General features: G+C 40.6%; 1 protein-coding gene across 1 annotated transcript; it reads right to left on the reverse strand.

The window, feature by feature from the left end:
* Positions 1-12215: 12215 nt before the first annotated feature.
* Positions 12216-19375, reverse strand: LOC131968000 (deoxycytidylate deaminase-like). Its single transcript, XM_059328744.1, has 5 exons — positions 19289-19375; positions 18500-18641; positions 14441-14557; positions 13278-13374; positions 12216-12243 (listed from the first exon to the last, which is right to left on the reverse strand). Exons 1-5 carry the CDS (start codon positions 19337-19339, stop codon positions 12216-12218), a joined length of 435 nt encoding a protein of 144 aa, XP_059184727.1. The 5' UTR covers positions 19340-19375.
* Between the last annotated feature and the right edge of the window lie 1236 nt (positions 19376-20611).

A 20611-nucleotide genomic window follows, 5' to 3' on the forward strand; every position in this document is an offset into this window, starting at 1 on the left:
CTTCGCTCTACTTGTGCTGCTATGGAGAAACAAACAAAAATACAGGGGATGTAAAGTTGGATTTTTCTTTTAGATCACATAACCTTAAAACAATTTTGGACTTGAATTTTTTAGAACCCGCCTGTTTACTAGGGATGGTAAGAGTCACCTTCTGAGCCCTGTACTACGAAGCGAGTTCAACATTCCCAGGATATTTTCTTGTGATCTAGCTTCACGAAGCCTACCAACCACAGTAATAATCGGCATTCATCACTCATCAATGTACAATTAAAATCACTTTTATTACCTGTAACAACAGAAGATTACACCCCCGCAGCTATTTTCCGCCTCTCGTGCTCCTGCATTGCTGTCGTACTGCTGTGATATGCCTTTTGTTAGGTTTTATGCCTCAGCTTGCTCTACGGCCCTCATACTTCCTCTTACTATCCTCATACTTCCTCTTACTTTCTTTGCATCGCATCAGTGTACAAGATAGCCTATACATTATTAGTCTTTTAATATGTTTGTTCTTCTGTGTTCTTATTGCTATCCATTTAATACGATCCTAAAATATTCAAAAAAGGAACTCAAGGGATGGATCTATTATTTGGCAGTACTGATATTTTACTTGCCGAGGTAAAAATATTAGTATTGCCAAATGATGCATCCACCACTTTATTTTGTCTATGGATATCTAGGAGTCAAATATTTTTAGTTAGTTTTGAGTAGACAGTGTAAATTTCAAACATAACAATCACAATGAAGCAATTCAGTATCTAATCACCAACATTAGCACAGGACAGAGAGTATTAAAACTGGATTAGATAAAAAGTTTAAAGTAGTTACCTGCCTGTGCTCGGCTGCTGCGCTTCTGCCATAGTCTTCCAATTGTTGGTTTATTCGATGTTTCTGACACGGCACCACAGGAATAAGTGCTTGAACCAGGATGTGTCTTCCTATTTAAGCCTTACGAAGCACATGACCATCCGTGCCATCCGTGCCATCCGTGCCATCATTCCACGTCAACACGGAAAAAGAAGAGGTGTGTCTGAGAGAAATTCATGTTGATATGTCAAGTATTTAACACCGCATAACTGTCCACTCCTATTCTTGTTGCACCTGTTAGGGAAGGACACCTGTATCATTCTCACTGGTGGATGGAGATTTGTTTCTTAATCAATTCCCATCAAAGCTCCACCCTTCTTGTCTTGAGCAGAGGTCCATCAGTCAGAGTAAGTGGAAACACCTGTGGGTGTTCAGGGCCTTTAAAATCTCGGGGTGGTATTTATATGGTAGAGTATTAGTAGAAGTAAGAAACGTAATGAATAAAAAGCTGATGGCAGCTACATGGTGGTGTAGTGGTTTGCACTTTTAGTCAATTCAATTCAAATTCAAATTCAAAGAACTTTATTTTTCCGTTAGGAACTTCACATGTGGAGGAGCAGCAACAATACAACAATACATACAATAAACAAACACACATACACACGCACACACACCCACCCACACACACACACACACCATCAGCCCACACTAGACATATGGCAGATAATAAAATATTTGCTGAGCCTAGTGAAATAAATAAGTTACTAATAATACCTCCATAGTGGAGGGGCAATAAATAACAGTTAAAAAAAATAAAAGTAAAAAAGTCAAGGTGTTAAAAGAGAGAGGAGACAGTTTAAAAAAGGGGGTTCAGCCATTCAGAAGTCTTCTGGATGGCTGGACAAAGCTTGACAGGCTCTATTGGTCCTTAGTCTAGGTGCTCTGTATCTGTGGCCTGAGGGTAAGAGGCAATACTGGCTGTGGAGAGTGTGTGTGATGTCCAAAGTGATTTGAGTTACTTTTTGCTTCGTCCTTTTATTGTATATGCTGATAAGTGATTCCTGCTGTTATTTTGCTGCTCAGTTTGATGATTGTGTTTAGTGGGTTCCTATGGATGTTGGACAGTGCTCCAAACCAGGAAGTGATGTTGAAGGTGATTTTGAATTCAATGAAACACCTGTAGAATGCTCTCAGAACGGATTGGTGGACCTGGAGTTTGCGGAGTTTGCGAAGGAAAAAGAGACGCTGCTGGCACTTGGAGTGGATGGTGTCAGTGTTTGTTTTGAAGTTGAGTTTGTGGTCGATTATTGTCCCAAGATATCTGTATGTGTCGACCCTCTCTATGGGCTGGTTGTTGACAGTCAGAGTGGGGAAGGTGGAAGGGGCCTTTCTGAAGTCTATTATTAGTTCTTTTGTTTTGGTGATATTGAGATCAAGGCAGTTCCGACTGCACCAGTCTGAAAAAGTGGCCAGCTCAGACTGTAACTGATCTGATGAGTTGGTGGAGTCCATGATGACAGCGTCGTCAGAGTACTTGATGTATGTAAAAGGATTTTACTCTCCTCTCAACTGTTCTGCAAAAAAACAAACCAAACCAAAAACTATAGCAAAACATCTGAACATTACAGATGCCAACTTCTATGCTTATAAAGTGAATCAGAGAAATATTTGAGTGGTTTTAGTACAGAGTATTCCGGTGGAAACTCGTTTCTTGTAACTTGTAATGTGCCATTTTGGGCCCATTATTGGCATCATCTGTATAATTAGGGCCATGGGGCAATCACACCGAGTGCTGCACTACTGTTATACTGTGGATTTCGTCTTCTTCCTCTTCCGGACGCAATTTCGTCCCGCTACTAGTCCTACAACTTGAAGAGTTGCAGGACAAATTATATATCAAAACGTGCAGTTTGATCGGGATCGGTGTGCTATTACTTTTCTCTACAGAATACAATTTTTTTTAGTTTTTTATCAATCCCTGTTCAATGACCATGATCATTTTTGGAGAAATTCTGAGATTATAATGGGTGTGTATTGCACGGAATGTTCGTGTCGCAGTGTGTGACATCATCGCCAGAGTGTAGAGGGAGAGAAAAAATTGTCAAAAAATAAATTTGAAAACTGCGCTCCAGGCCACAAATTTTCTGAAGAAGGGAGATGTAAGTTTTCTTTAGATCGCTCTAACAAAGCTATTTTTCAGTTTTCTTAAAAAAAAAACATATGTAGACGTTCAGGAAGAACTCAGGACGCTCAAAGTGAAGTCGGATCAATGATAGGTATTATGGTTTTGCAAAAAATGCTTTCTGTTCGAGGCCAGAAATTCCAGTTTGTCCGGAACATTCGTAATAAAAAAAAAAATCGGCAAAGTTGCTCAACCAATCCTATTCAGTACAATGATGATTGGCATGTCCCCCCAGGCCCGCCCCCTTACTGACCAAAACCATAGACATATATAACAAAAGCTGCCCAAAAACGGATGAAAAAAGTTGACAAAGACGAAAACGAAGGACATTTTCACTATAATTTTAGTTAGTTTTGGAACCACAAAATACAGTTTCAGTTAGCTATCGTTTTTAAAAAAAACTCTTTAGGTTATTTTGTTAGTTTTCGTTCATTATAATAACCTTGCATGACACTAAACACATTGTTTAACATCCACAATGTTTTAACAGGGAGTGACTCTTGCTCTGGACCAGCGTACTAACTAGTTCAGCGTGTTTAGAGGCATTTCTACCAGGAGGAGTTTGTTGTGTAATGATGCAGTTAAACTCTGCCAGTGAACATGAAAGTCACTTTCATTGAAACAGAACGAAGCTTAGACCTGTTCTGCTGCTTTCAGACGGAAGAATTAATTACCAAAACTATTCTGAGACAAAAGTTTTTGTTTCTGACGTGTCATCTTAAGAAGCTATCGGAAATTAAAACTGACAGAACCTGAACGACAGAACAGGAGCTGGTGCAGCACGTTATGATTTATGATTGAAAAATGTACTTAACCACAATGAAAACACAGTGAAACAAGGAGGAACACAGTTCAATCACAACTAAAAGGTCAGACATGAATTATTAGGGCCTCGGGGCAATCGCACCGAGCACTGGTCCCATCCAGCAATATCTGTAGGGACCAGTGCTGCACTACTGTTATACTGTGGATTTCTTCTTCTTCCTCTTCCGGACGCAATTTTGTCCCGCTACTAGTCCTACAACTTGAAGAGTTGCAGGACAAATTATACATCAAAACGTGTGGTTTGATCGGGATCGGTGTGCTATTACTTTTCTCTACAGAATACGAATTTTTCGCGACGTAAGTCGCGAAAAACTGCCCAAAATTTTGCATTGAAATGAATGGGACGGGCGACAAAAAATGAGCAAAAAAGAACAAGAATTGGAGATATTTAAACGTCTACTTCTCAGGCATAATTTCACCTAGAGACTCCACTTAAACTTTAAACAGTAGACACAAGTCTTGTGTATCGGTGTATTAATCCACGTTTCGATAGGTCATATAGTTTTTTATCAATCCCTGTTCAATGACCATGATCATTTTTGGAGAAATTCTGAGATTATAATGGGTGTGTATTGCACGGAATGTTCGTGTCACAGTGTGTGACATCATCGCCAGAGTGTAGAGGGAGAGAAACAATTGTCAAAAAATAAATTTTAAAACTGCGCTCCAGGCCGCAAATTCCACTCTACAGAAATAATTTATACATAGAAACGTAGGAAAATTAGTCTTCTCCCTCACAATCCTCTGGTAAAGCTGTCAGAGTTATAGTTTGGGCGTAGGACGCACAGATGATCCACCAACACCACCAACAGCCTCATTGGCTCCCATATTAAAAACGCAGGAAGATTTCTGAGCTGTGTAGGTGCAGTTTCTTCCCAAAATATTGAAGAAACATGAAATGAGCCGGTGTGATCAATCAGAGCTTTTAGTTACGTGTACACGGAGAGAGTTCTCAGCAATCTCTCTCGACAAAGTAAACTTTCTTCCTTATATACAACATTTCAGCCTTACATGATCAAAGAGAGGAGGAAGTTACAGGTGAAGTAGCTTCTTAATGAGATTAACATACAGGAACCAAACTTCAAAGAAACAATAGAACCATGGATTGGGAACTGGTTCAGTTAATTGCCATGCAATACATATGTTAATCTCCTGCAGTTGGCCTGTCTGCCCATTTGTCTATGAGACATGATTTAATGAAATGTTGTGGAAATGTTTATTGTTTAAATATCAAGAATCTAAAACTATTTTTCCACATTCCCCCGTTTTGACACTCATGTGTCAACAAAATCGTATTAAATTAATTGCTATGAAATTATCGACTGCAAGACACATTAGTGTTAAATAAAAGAAAAATGTTTAAGATTTAACACAGAATAAAATAAAACAAAATAAAAATAATTTTCAAAATGAGACAGAAGAAGTTTCAAAATCAAAAGAACTTAAAAAAACCCAAAAACATTTCTATGCTTTTTTCTCCGTTAAACTTAACTTCACTGTTTCTTTAGTCCATTCTGATATGTGGTGCACATTTGGTTCAGTTGTGATTCAGTTAGTAACCACAACAGTGGTTGTTTTTAATCATTTTTGTCCATTCAATAAAAATGCCACAATGTTCAAACAATGAATCCGCATCAAAACCCCCAGGGCTTCGTAAAAGTCTGTTCAAGTCGCTGTTGTTTCGTCCTTGTCAGCTGCTATTGTCTCGTCGTCTTCTTCTGGGGTCTCCTTCTGACCCTGCGATGGTGACATGCCAATGTCACTTCTGCCCTCTGTATCCTCCTTCGCCATGGATGGTCCTTGTTCCCTGGTCGCCTGATGACCAGGGCTGGAACGGGTAGTCCAATGGTGGGGAATGCAGCCACGATCCTACGGCCAAGGTGTTCCTTCTGGTCCCGCTGGTTAAGCCGTCGCCTGGCTGGTCGAGGAGTCATCAGTACTGGGAAACATGGAAGCAGGAGTCCCTCTCAGCTACTGGGACAGCAGTTGGTTGGTTGTCGGTGCTTCCTCCTGAGGTCCTTGACAACAACCACGTCTCCAGGCTGGATGTTGTGGAGTTGTTGGTTGTTTCAGGAAGGGTAGCTTTCATCTTTGGAAAGATAAACTTGCAGAGCATGGTTATTTGCATAACAATCTATTTACAATATTCACCATCCCCCGTTTTGACACATGACAATGGGTCAAATGTTGCCACAAAGAGGAAAAATGGATTTTGGAAGTACTGGGAGGCCACCTGCGTTCACCCAGACTCCAGATGAGATTTGTGTGCACCCTTTATTTTGTCATAACGCTTTCTCCCTGCATTAGCTCCTGTCTGAAATAAGGAAATCATTAAGGAAGAAAACATCATTTTGGACAGAAAAAAGGGCACCTGCAAAAATGGGGTTGGCTGGAGACAAAAACAGTTGCAATTTTTAGCAGTGAAATTGTTTTGTGACACTGGATCAGTGGAACCTGTCTGAGATTTGCATTTACACACTGCAACAGATGCTGGCAGGAGTAAGACAAGAGGTTAATGATGAGAGGTTTATGATCACCTGGCTTTCCTGTAGGAGTGAGAAAACCACGTTTTTTCCATAAAGCATGAAAGTTTTGACACACATGAAACCATACTGAGAGTTAGTGTAGACTGTGATGTTCTGTCCTGTTCCTAAAATGAAAGCTTGTTAATGCAGATAATTCAGCAGCCTTTGCAGATGGGTCCTTAGGCAGTCTTGCACTGTCAACATACTGTGTGTAGTAAATACAGCAATGGACACACAAAGAGACAATAAGAGATAAGATGGATCTCTCATGGCTGAAAACATCCACATCAAACATAGCATCAGAATTAGGAAGGTGTGTCAAAAGAAATCATTGGATGGTTTTGACACAGTGTCAAACACGTCCAGACAGGACTGTGGTCCTCATCGTGAAACTGTAGGAAGCGAAATTGATTGTTTTAAGAACAGTACATGTAACCATCACGTTCTGAAACGTAAAGGTTAAAAAGGTTTTGTCGGGTCCGGAAGTCGTAAACAAAGAGAGGCAGACAAAGCTTGTTTAGGTCAGTGAAAGCAGCGTCCGCCGCAGTAGTCCAAGTCAAAAAAGTCAGTCATGGCCAAATTTTTCCCCCATGTGTGATGTCACACAGGGGTTGGGAGATCTCCACAAAAAAAAAAAAGTTTCTTTCTAAAATCCATGGACGGCAATAGCCTGTTAAATCTATAGAGTAAATAATTTGTTTGTTTTTATACAAGAAGAATTTCCTAGATGCGGTCTGGACCTAATTTGCAGCCTTCTAAAAATGATTAAATGATCAAAATAACGTACCAATTGTGATATAAGTTGCAACTTTGTTTGTGATAATTTATGAACATTTTTCCGAAAACAAAGCAATAACACTGTATCACTTTGTCAGTTGTATTTTTTTTTTTTTTGTAGCAAAATACACCAGAAAATTACCAATATTGGACAAACATACAACCACATGGTGGTTGCCAGGTTTTCAGCTACAGTCGCCACAAAAAGGGTGGGACTGGCACCCTGCCATAGGTGTAACTCTGTTCATTTTTATTTTTTATTGAAAATGAAAGCAAACCGGAACTGTGAGTCAGTGTGAACAGCAACGCTAAAATGTGCATTTGCTTAACCAATTTTTTTAGGAGCATTAGGTAAAAAAATTAGATTGAGTGACCCCAAAACTACTGTTCCTGGGTCTACAAACTTGTAGACATTAATATCTTGGGCATGAAATGTTAACTCAGGGGAGGTTTTGAAATCCTTTGCTAAATGTTTTGGTGTGTGCATGTGTGTTCTATGCTAATGTTCTGCTCAATGCTCTGACCTGCCCCCGCTGTCTCCTGTTGCTGTGTTGTCTGGACTCCTGGAGAAATTGACAGTATCTTTGGTGGCCAGATTCCTCTGTCTGTTGTTCTGTCCATCTGGTTGAGGGGTGGGACAGTTACGGGAGATGTGTCCATAGCCTTGACAGTTGTAGCACTTCAGCCAGTTTTGCTTTCGGCTGCTGTTCTCTCCTTGAGGACTGGATGTTGCCCCTGGTCTCCTTCTCCCTCTGTCAGATCCTCTCCTGTTGTTTTGTCGGACCTGTCCATTGTTCTTATTCTTCTTGGCCTGTGAGGTTTTTTGTCCAAACGGTCGATGTAGTTGTTGAATTCCTGCAGATGCATGGAGACATAACTTGGTTCTTGAGGTCCAGCGGTGGAGTTTCCAGACAGAGGGTGGACAAATCAGGAAACAGCATTTGCTCTTCTTCAGTGTTTGGGCTTTCGGCTCCTTTTGCCCCCTGTGGAGGCGTCCTGGATGGAGCAGGGTCTGGAGACATGGAGGCAGCGGCATATGGGGCAGACAAAGCTCTCTGTCTAACCCTACATTCTCTATGTTCCTTCTTTTCATACATACACCTTCCTTCTTCTCTTTGCTGTACCATTAACCCTTGTACTGACTCAGCTTCTCTGAATTTTGCCTCTATTTCCCATTTTCCAGAAGCTTGCCAGTCAATCTCTTCCTTCCCTACTTTCTGTCTCTCTGCTCTCTGTTTTAACATAATTTTACACCTTCTCAAACAATCAGTATTCAGTGTGCCTGTTAAAGGAAATACCCCGAGTCAAAAAAATGCCATAATGGAACATTTTTTTTTATAAATATTTAACCTGTGGTTCTGTTCATTTTAACATGTTGCATTTTTCTTGTTAATAAAAATATTTCTGTTAAATTTTGGGGTCTTTGTTTTTATTCTTGTGGTATCGAAAATGGTATCGAATATTTTCCTGAGTATCGGTATCGAGTTGAAAATTTTAGTATCGTTACCACTCTACTCCACCCATCTCCCTGCTGGCCTCTGGCAAAACTTTCTGCAGCATCAGGTGCAGAACAGCCAGATTTTACACCAGCTTCTTACCCCACATCATCAGACCCTTGAACTCTCAAAAAACCCTCTGACACTCATACACGCACACATTCACCCTGACTTATCCGTTTCATCCACCCACTGAAATTTGTTCAAATGTGCCTTGTTCATGTAAAGCTTGAATGACAATAAAGTCTATCTCAGTCTAATTTAAGTCTTAGTCTTCATTAAATAGTGTGTTGTTGGGTAGGAGCTTTAAAATATTTTTATTTACAATAGGGGGGCCCCATGACTTTCTACCAAATTTCATTAAAATCTGTTCAGCAGTTCCGAAGAGCTACCTGATAAACCAAAAAATAAGAAGGACCTGTCATATGACACGAATGACAACTATGTATTTCCCATTTAAATTCTAGCGCCCCTTCGATTGTTTAGCACTGAAAATGCCTTGCCAAGAATAATGAACACAGTGGAAAGTAGCTCATGCAGTCCAAACGTTTATTGACTTCAGCTGCACGGACAGCTGACATGGCTGAAGACGCAGAATTGAGAATTGTTTCCCAGTCACCTATGCGAAAGCAAACATGTACATATGTGTAGTAAACATACAGAAGATTTGTCACAAAGTGAAGACAGCAACATTATCAGAAAACAATGTTAAAATGGTCATTAAAACTCAGATCCCATATGCTTACAGTAACATAAACATAGTGTGTAAAGAGAAGTGAAGGACAGCAGCAATGTTGGAATAATTGAAACATTCATAAAGCAGCTCTGTTGATCCTTTTATCTGCCAGATTACTGTTATTTTGTTATTTAAAACATTGGTCTTAGTCATAAGTGAACTATCAATGCCAGGAGCTGTAATCATTTAATACCAAAAAAATTAAAGTTTGAGGGAGGGCACGTCGGGCGCAGCGATGTGGGCTCAGTCCCTATGCGTACTACATAGCGTGTCTCCTACCACTGTGCTCGGGCTGGGTGTAAAACATGTTAATTGCTGTAGCCAGCAGGGGGCAGCAGGGGCGCTTTCTGAAATATTGTTATTTAGAAGTATGTAGGGCTGGACTGTTATGAAGCATGAGAAGTTAGGATCAGATGGGACAAAGAATGGAAAAGTTATAACGATCTTGTGTTTTATGGTGAGACGCCATATTTTGCTGCCATGCCACGCCCACATAGTGTGACCGTCAGTAAAGCTTTCAATAACTTTAGATCCCAAAGGCCTTGTGATGGTACTGACCAAGTTTGAAGTTGATCGGGTAAAATCTGTAGGAGGAGTTTGTTAAAGTATGGGAGCTGGAAATAGGTAAAAACGATGAATGGTGCAATTTTCAAACCAAGATGGCGGACTTCCCGTTGGGTTTGAGGTATAGGTCCAAGAGGCTTTTTGGTGCGTCTCCACATGATTCATATGTGTACCAAATTTTGTGTCTCTACGTGAAACCTACTGCTCGGGCTAGGTGTAAAACATGTTTGTTCCTGTAGCCAGCGGAGGGCGCTATGACTGTGTATCAATATTGACATGTGGGTGTGTTCAGGGCTGGACCCTTATCACTTGTGTGAAATTTGGGACAGATTGGGCAATGTATGGTCAAGTTATCCAGTCTGTTGTTAGATGGCGAGACGCCATATTTTGCCGCCATGCCACGCCCACATAGTGTGAAGGTCAGTAAAGGTGTTGATAAGTTGTGTTCCCCAAGGTCTTGTGATACTACTGACCATGTTTGAAGTCAATGGGATTAAATCTGTTGGAGGAGTTATGTAAATTATGCGACGTGGTCAATGAATGAAAGGGGGCGTGGATAAAGCATAAGGGGCGGGGCTTTATGAAATATTGTTATGTAGAAGTGTTAAGGGCTGGACTCTGATGAAGCAGGAGAAGTTTGGGCCAGATGGGACAAAGTATGGAAAAGTTATAAGGATGTTGTGTTTTATGGCGAGACGCCATATTTTGCCGCCATGCCACGCCCACATAGTGTGACCGTCGGTAAAGCTTTCAATAACTTTTGATCCCAAAGGCCTTGTGATGGTACTGACCAAGTTTGAAGTTGATCGGGTAAAATCTGTAGGAGGAGTTTGTTAAAGTATGTGAGCTGGAAATGGACAAAAACAGCAGGAAATGGCATTTTCGAAGCTAAATGGCCGACTTCCTGTACGTTTCAGGGTATGGGTTCTTGGGACTTTTTGGTGCGTCTTCCCATGATACATGTATGTACCAAATTTCGTGTCTCTACGACATTCCTGTGCGAGGGGCTTAATTTTCTTGACTTTCAAGGGGCGCCATCATTTTGCCACGCCCATACCCAAGACCACCGGAATACGTAAATTTCATCAGAGATGTATGTATATTCCAAATATGGTGAGTTTTGGAATATGATAAAGGCCCCAAATTAGCAATTTACTTTTCGGATAAATAAGAATAATAATAGACGGACCAATTACAATAGGGTCCTTGCACCGTTAGTGCTCGGTCCCTAATAAGATAAAATAAGATACAGCAGGATAAGAAAAGAGATAAAATAATAAATAGCACAAGGCAAACATTGCGTAGTTAAAAAGTAAGGGCAGTAGGACCTACTGGTACTAACCCACATCAAGACGTACTGGTAGTAACCCACATCAAGACGTACTGGTACTAAACCACATCAAGACGTACTGGTACTAAACCACATCAAGACGTACTGGTACTAAACCACATCAAGACGTACTGGTACTAAACCACATCAAGAACACACTTTCTCAAATGTTTAAATCTTAAACACAAAGGGAGTTTTAAAAGAAAAAAAAGCAGCATTGAAAGACCTGCCCCAGCCACCGATAAAGAGTCAAGCATCAATTTACACTTTCTTGAATATCAGGTTAATTAAAATGCCAATGTCAAGCGATCCTTGAGTTTTCCTTTGAACAAAGCAGGGGGCAGGAAGACATACAGAAAAGAGGCATCAAAGTCTCTTTCAATCTTGTCAGTCTCCCTCTACATCCCCGCCTCATTCAGGTGAGCAGTTTGCATTTACTTAAAATTAATGCAAATCTCAGAAGTCATCTCGGTCTTGAACTCCCTGCCAAAACACACAAAGAAACATCTGCATTAGTCGAGAACAGACAGGTGTGAGGACACACATGGAAAACACCATATAAAAAGGGTCACTTCTTAGTTGTATTATTTGGTCATAAGTTTTTGTGTTCCCCCATACCATTGTAAACAGAAAAGTGTGTGAGAAAAAGTGAATAAGACTAAGAATGGAAAAAAGAAACATATGGTGGCAGGGCAAATGGTCACCTATGATAAGGGAACTCTGCTGAGTTTATTGATGCCTCCCAAAAGACTCCACAACAAATGGTCAATGACTTAAAACATTTCATGAATTATAATCAGGGCATCAAATATAAAATATGTTACTTGCCAGCGGGCAGCAATGTGACTAAGGGTCAATATTGACATAGGGATGTGTTCAGGTTTGGACTCCTATTACTCATAAGAATTTTGGAGCAGATTGGATAGTGTCTACTCAACGTACTACAACTTCTTGTTTCATGGTAAATGAACAAAGTTCACCATGCCACCACAGCAACATTCTCACTGACAATGCACAATCTTCACAACAAAGCATCATCAACACCTTAAGGCTTGTCCAACCATTTCTGATGTGAGTCCAGTGAAGAGGCAAACATTGGTCTCGACTCTCACCACGCACGAGAAAAACAGGGCAGATTAGATAATGTATGCTCAAGTTATATTAACTTCCTGTGTTATGGTGATACACCTTATTTCGCCGCGCCCACATACTATAATAACAAACTAAACAGTAAATAACTTTTCATCACAAAGCCCTTAAGATGGTACCGATGAAAGTTGAAGTCAATCAGGATCAATCTCGAGGAGGAGTTTGTTACAGTACGGAGTCTGGAAATGGCCAAAAACGCCCAAAAATTGCTCATTCAATCCAAGATGGCTGACTTTTTGGCTTTTTCGTGCGTCTCCGTATGTTACATCCGGCAAATTTCAGCCCCAAAGCCACAAAAAACCCAATTAATTGACAGGAATGATAAAAAATATATTAAAAATTCCATCTATTCCAATAGTTCCTGCCGACGTCTTCAGTGCCTGCCAACACTAGCAGTAGGTGCTCAGGCCCTTAAAGTTAAAGAAAAAAATGAGTGCTGTGTTTTTTTTTACTGTGTAATGCACAGCAGCTGTCACCAGAGGTCAGTCTCTAGGCAGTTCAGCTGAGAAACTTGGCAATTTACAGTACTTTTAAAACAAAAATGATTCTGTCCCAGTTTGGGATTAAATCTGATGATAAATGTGAAACAGCCAACAGGGACCAGGCTGTTTACCAGATGTTTATTTTTTAGATGTCCATTAAAATTGCAGTTGGCTGCTGGGGCTGCTATTCAGCAGTATGTATGTATTATATACATCTGGGACATTCAGAGAGACAGCAGGGGAAAGAAGGCATGTAGCCAGCAGAGGGGTGACAGGAAATCACAAAAACCGTCATAAAACCGTCAACTGTGTACCCCAGTGAAATGTATGAAAGGTATGAAGGTATGAGAAGCAGATACTGCCCAAGCCTACTTTCACTTGTATGCCAAAGTAATGTTGTTACTCACCTAGTTCCTACACCTGCCAGGTCGAGCATCTTTCTGGAAGCTTTAAACTCATTCCGGTCTGCATACGCATCAGAAAAATAGACCACATCTTTTATCCCTGGACAGAGAGAGGGAGGGATAGATTATCAAGAGATGCAGAAGACAGGACTGGAAAATGAGGATCATTACTAGTCTCCTTAAAGAATAATTTCAGGCATATAACTGCTAAATATTATATATATATATATATATATATATATATATATATATGTATATATATATATATATATATATATATATATATATATATATAAATAAAACTACTAAATATTAGGGCTGTCATTTTTTATCTGTTCAAAATGTACCTTAACAGGATATATCTTTTTAGTTTGTATTATTCTTATCGACATGGGAGTGGACACATATGCTTGCTTTATGCAAATGCAGTTGGCTGATAGCAAGCTAATGTTAGCTATATGTTAGCAAGCTAATGTTAGCTAATATCCACTTTTGTCTTCTTAGAAGTAATTTTTTTCAGTTTGTCAGATCGCAAAAATGTAGTTCTGGTTCTTTAACTTGTTGGTAGTGCATTTAACCACACAGCAGCTTTAAGACATCATACCGTTGTTTGCTAACAGACTGAAATGACGAGGAGTCCTTCAATACAAAATCTGGTGGAGCAGGGATAAAATGCACTCCGTCCCTGACTCAAAAGTAAATGACGCCCTCTGCTGTTGAAAAAGGGTTTTGTGATTCATTTTTCATCTCAACCGACTTAAATGGTCACACATTTGTATCGATTTTTAACTGTCTTGTGATGCATCCCTACATCCAACATGGAGACAGTGCCTCACCAGAACCTCACCGCACGTCACTGTTAACAATAGTGATATAATCTAGATATGATTAAGTAAGAGCTGTGGAATTTTAAATAATCCATTTTTGTCCTTTCTTACCCTCAGGTGTGCATAAACTACAGATTATGAGCTATGAACAAAAATGTCAAATAATTTGTTATCTGTATCGGCCGTGAGTATCAAATTATTGGTCATTGGCCGAAAATGACCAATAATTTGATACTCACGGTGTGTGTGTGTTTGTGTGTGTGTGTGTGTGTGTGTTTGTGTGTGTGTGTGTGTGTGTGAGTGAGTGTGTGTGTGTGTGTGTGTGTGGTCAACACCCACCGGACTGGATGATGAGCTTGGCACACTCGTTGCAGGGGAAAAAAGTCACATACATGGTGCAACCTTTCACATCAGCACTGTTCTTGTTCACAATGGCATTCAGCTCTGCATGGCACACTGCGGGACAGAGCGTTGACAGGGTCAATACAACAACAACATTGCAAGTTTCCTTGTTTCAGAATCCACTTAAGTTGTACACAGAGCTTTGGAGACAGAGAAGCACCACATACAAGGACCTGGCGCCAAGGATGGCTTTTGTTTTCTATGACACTGGAGAAATAGACCAGTCATAATTTTCAATCTATTCCTTTTATTTTCCTGCTAAATAAATCTACAGGAAAAAAAAACTAGAAAATTTCCTCTGGGGAAATTATGAAAGGGCCACGGGGGCTACTGCCGGTGTGTGTACACTATGATGAGATTCTTCAGAGATTTATAACAATTAATACTAGTAATGTTATGATGCTATATTATACACAAGGAGCACACCTACAACAAGCATACGACCAACCACCTGTCCACTGGATCTGATACCATCCAATCTCCTTCAAACCATTTCCTCGGCAGTAAACCCCTCAATCACACACATCATCAACTCCTCACTGACGTGATTCCCACCACCTTAAATTGGGCGCAGGTGACTCCACTGCTCAAAAAAACATCACTTATTCCTACCATTCCTTTCAAAAATTCTGGAGCGCACAGTCTTGAACCAAGTGTCCGGGTTACTTTCTGAGAACAACTGTACGATCCAAATCAGTCTGGCTTCAATCAGGATTACTCTACTGAGACTGCACTCCTGACACTGTTAACCACCAAATCTTCCTCTCTTCACTCACAGAACTTGGTATTTCAGGTTCTGCCCTCCGATGGTTCGAGTCTTACCTAGCAGGGAGATCTTTTAAAGTATCTTGGAAGGGAGAAGTGTCCAAACTACAAAACCTTTCCATAAATAAATAAATATCTGAGTAGAGAAATATATAGATGGGTTTAACATAAACCAAATGGCACAATGACCCTAGGCTGAACTCATATTTGTTTGGATGAATAATTTCCATTTATATCTGATTAAGAAATGTATATGTTTTGCATGTTTTAAGTATAACTTTTCCTGAAACATTAAAAATATACCAAGGAGCCACTCTGATTTACGTGCCCGGGAGGCAGTGGGGAAAATATGTTTATTTGAATTTAAGTAGAATACTTATTTGTCCTCTATCCTTAAATTGAGCACTAAATGAGAAGGAAAGACACAGAAAAAACTGACATGAAGTGAAAGGTTAAGTATAATACTAGGCCTGCAAGCAGGACTGAACGGGACCGAGCAGAGTGGAGCCGTCGGGGGAGGCCACGTCGGGCTCAGTCCCTATGCGTACCAAAGGGCGTGTCTCCTACCACTGTGCTCGGGCTAGGTGTAAAACATGTTACTTGCTGTAGCCTGCAGGGGGCGCTATGACTGTGTGTCAATATAGACACGTGGGTGTGTTCCGGGTTGAACCCTAATCACATGTGTGAAATTTGGGACAGATTGGACATAGTGTGACAGGCGGTAAAGATGTATACAACTTTTGATCCAAAAGGCCTTGTGATGCTACTGACCAAGTTTGAAGTCAATGGGATTAAATCTGTTGGAGGAGTTATGTAAAGTACGCAACGTGGTCATTTTATGAAAGGGGGCGTGGATAAAGCATAAGGGGCGGGGCTTTATGAAATATTGTTATGTAGAAGTGTTAAGGGCTGGACTCTGATGAAGCATGAGAAGTTTGGACCCATTGGGACAATGTATGGTCAAGTTATACAGTCTCGTGTTTCATGGCGAGACGCCATATTTTGCCGCCATGCCACGCCCACATAGTGTGACAAGCGATAAAGATTTATATAACTTTTGATCCCAAAGCCCTTGTGATGGTACTGACCAAGTTTGAAGTCCTTTGGTTGAAATCTGTCGGAGGAGTTTGTCAAAGTATGCAATGTGGTCATTTTGTAAAAGGGGGCGTGGATAAAGCATAAGGGGCGGGGCATTATGAAATATTGTTATTTAGAAGGGTTAAGGCCTGGACTCTGATGAAGCATGAGAAGTTTGGATCAGATCAGACAAAGAATGGAAAAGTTATAACAGGCTAGGAGTAAAAGATGTTACTTCCTGTTGCCAGCGGGGGGCGCTATGACTGTGTGTCAATATTGACATGTGGGTGTGTTCATGGCTGGACCCTAATCACGTGTGTGAAATTTGGGACAGATTGGACAATGTATGGTGAAGTTATACAGTCCCGTGTTTCATGGCGAGATGTCATATTTTGCAGCCATGCCACGCCCACATAGTGTGACAGGCGGTAAAGATGTATACAACTTTTGATCCCAAAGGCCTTGTGATGCTACTGACCAAGTTTGAAGTCCATTGGGTGAAATCTGTTGGAGGAGTTATGTAAAGTACGCAACGTGGTCATTTTATGAAAGGGGGCGTGGATAAAGCATAAGGGGCGGGGCTTTATGAAATATTGTTATGTAGAAGTGTTCAGGTCTGGACTCTGATGAAGCATGAGAAGTTTGGATCAGATCAGATAAAGAATGGAAAAGTTATAACAGGCTAGGCGTAAAAGATGTTACTTCCTGTAGCCAGCAGGGGGCGCTATGACTGTGTGTCAATATTGACATGTGGGTGTGTTCATGGCTGGACCCTAATCACGTGTGTGAAATTTGGGACAGATTGGACAATGTATGGTGAAGTTATACAGTCCCGTGTTTCATGGCGAGATGCCATATTTTGCCGCCATGCCACGCCCACATAGTGTGACAGGCGGTAAAGATGTATACAACTTTTGATCCCAAAGGCCTTGTGATGCTACTGACCAAGTTTGAAGTCAATGGGATTAAATCTGTTGGAGGAGTTATGTAAAGTACGCAACGTGGTCATTTTATTAAAGGGGGCGTGGATAAAGCATAAGGGGCGGGGCTTTATGAAATATTGTTATGTAGAAGTGTTAAGGGCTGGACTCTGATGAAGCATGAGAAGTTTGGACCCATTGGGACAATGTATGGTCAAGTTATACAGTCTCGTGTTTCATGGCGAGACGCCATATTTTGCCGCCATGCCACGCCCACATAGTGTGACAAGCGATAAAGATTTATATAACTTTTGATCCCAAAGCCCGTGTGATGCTACTGACCAAGTTTGAAGTCCTTTGGTTGAAATCTGTCGGAGGAGTTTGTCAAAGTATGCAATGTGGTCATTTTGTAAAAGGGGGCGTGGATAAAGCATAAGGGGCGGGGCTTTATGAAATATTGTTATGTAGAAGTGTTAAGGGCTGGACTGTGTTGAAGCATGAGAAGCAATCTCGTGTTTTATGGCGAGACGCCATATTTTGGCGCCATGCCACGCCCACATAGTGTGACCGTCTGTAAAGCTTTATACAACTTTTGATCCCAAAGTCGTTGTGATGGTACTGACCAAGTTTGAAGTCAATTGGATAAAATCTGTAGGAGGAGTTCGTTAAAGTATGCGACCTGGAAATGGCAATAAACAGCAGGAAATGCCATTTTTGATCCAAGATGGCTGACTTCCTGTATGTTTTAGGGTATGGGTTCTTGAGACTTTTTGGTGCGTCTTGCCATGATACATGTATGTACCAAATTTCATGTCTCTACGACATTCCTGTGCGAGGGGCTGAATTTTCTTGACTTTCAAGGGGGCGCTGTTGAGTCATTTTGCCACGCCCATTCCCTGGACCACTAGAATGTGTAAATTTCAGTGGAGATCTATGTATATTCCAAAAATGGTGCGTTTTTGAATATGATAAAGCCCCCAAAAAGGTGATTCATTTTTGGGAAAAATAAATAAACGGACCAATCACAATAGGGTCCTTGCACTGTTAGTGCTCGGTCCCTAATGACAGCATCTGATCTTTATTATTTACCCTCTACCACGCTCTACAGGCTCAAGCTGGTCACTTGCGACTCAGGAACATAGTGTGTGAACCCATGCACACAGATGCCTTTAAAATTGGATTATGTTCATTCAATAAAGGAAAAAGCAAAAAGTGTGTGTACATGCACTCCTACCATAAAGGTATTTAGCGTCAAGCCTTGTCTTATCCGTCTCATCCCTGGCCCATGGCAGCTCGCCTTCCTCAATGCCATTGGGCATATCATTGTGCCCAATGCCAACAATCTTCTTCTCCTGGTTCACTATACACGCCCCCACCTGCAGAGAGGGAGAGAGGTTCCACAGTTTAGTAAAGCTGTTATTTTTTAAAACATCAAGAAGTCCAGAGTATCATGAAATAATCCAAGACCAGATGCAACTGTCCACTACTTTTAGTCACACAGTGTCAATGATTGGACATGAATAAAATCCCTTCAAATTCTGCTTGCTTTATGGTGTACATCATGGACTTCTATACATTCTTGGTTAATATGTAAAGATGAAGATCTATTTAAAAGTGTTAATCTGTGTTCATTTCAAGAATTAAGAACTTGGGTTACTCTAACAGCATCTTTGTATTTTGTTTACTCGTGGTAAGGCCTCACTGGGCCTCTCCCCTGTGTGTGTCTAACAAAATGGCCGACCAAGGGCAGACAAAAAGTTAATCAAAATGGCGGAGTCCTTTTGTTCTTGAGAGAGCAATAGACCATGCTGACAATGAAAACCTATGTATTTGTAAAAGCCAATTTAAAGTATATTTTATGTGGATTAGTGTGTGAGCAAATCAAAGGAGTTATTAAAGTTAATTTACCTGTATGACTTATTGTCTGTAGAGTAAGATTAATTAGGGCCTCGGGGCAATCGCACCGAGCACTGGTCCATACAGCAATAGCCACACACACACACACACACACACACACACCTACCTGTGTATTTGGGTCTTTGCTTCTTTTGGCGGCGAGGACGGCTGTAGCCATAAAGAAGTCATCATATTTCAGGTAGTCTTCCCTACCAGTTGTGCTGCTATGGAGAAACACACAAAAATACAGGGGATGTAAAGTTGGATTTTTCTTTTAGATCACATAACCTTAAAACAATTTTGGACTTGAATTTTTTAGAACCCGCCTGTTTACTAGGGATGGTAAGAGTCACCTTCTGAGCCCTGTACTACGAAGCGAGTTCAACACTCCCAGGATATTTTCTTGTGATCTAGCTTCACTAAGCCTACCAACCACAGTAATAATCGGCATTCATCACTCATCAATGTACAATTAAAATCACTTTTATTACCTGTAACAACAGAAGATTACACCCCCGCAGCTATTTTCCGCCTCTCGTGCTCCTGCATTGCTGTCGTACTGCTGTGATATGCCTTTTGTTAGGTTTTATGCCTCAGCTTGCTCTACGGCCCTCATACTTCCTCTTACTATCCTCATACTTCCTCTTACTTTCTTTGCATCGCATCAGTGTACAAGATAGCCTATACATTATTAATCTTTTAATATGTTTGTTCTTCTGTGTTCTTATTGCTATCCATTTAATACGATCCTAAAATATTCAAAAAGGAACTCAAGGGATGGATCTATTATTTGGCAGTACTGATATTTTACTTGCCGAGGTAAAAATATTAGTATTGCCAAATGATGCATCCACCACTTTATTTTGTCTATGGATATCTAGGAGTCAAATATTTTTAGTTAGTTTTGAGTAGACATTTAGCACAGGACAGAGAGTATTAAAACTGGATTAGATAAAAAGTTTAAAGTAGTTACCTGTCGGTGCTCGGCTTCTGCGCTCCTGCCATAGTCTTCCAATTGTTGGTTTATTCGAGGTTTCCGATACGGCGTCACAGGAATAAGTGCTTGAACCAGGATGTGTCTTCCTATTTAAGCCTTACGGAGGACGTGACCATCCGTGCCATCCGTGCCATCATGCCACGTCAACACGGAAACGGAAGGGGTGTGTGTGTGTGTGTGTGCGTTAATTTACATAGCATTTTGATATGTAAAGTATTAAACACAGCATAACTCACTCCTGTTCTTATTGCACCTGTTAGGGAAGGACACCTGTATAATTCTCACTTCCAATTTTAGGGAAAAAACCTGTTTTATTAAAAAAACTACAACTCCCTAGACCTCTCGTTTTGTAGTTCTTCCCTATTAGGGTTGTGAAAACCTATTTCTACCCAATATATGGAATATCACACACTGTCTAATAAATAATTATACTGTATGTATATTATCTATGCT

The sequence above is a fragment of the Centropristis striata genome, unplaced genomic scaffold, assembly GCF_030273125.1.
Source record: "Centropristis striata isolate RG_2023a ecotype Rhode Island unplaced genomic scaffold, C.striata_1.0 Scaffold_28, whole genome shotgun sequence".
Lineage (NCBI taxonomy): Eukaryota > Metazoa > Chordata > Actinopteri > Perciformes > Serranidae > Centropristis > Centropristis striata.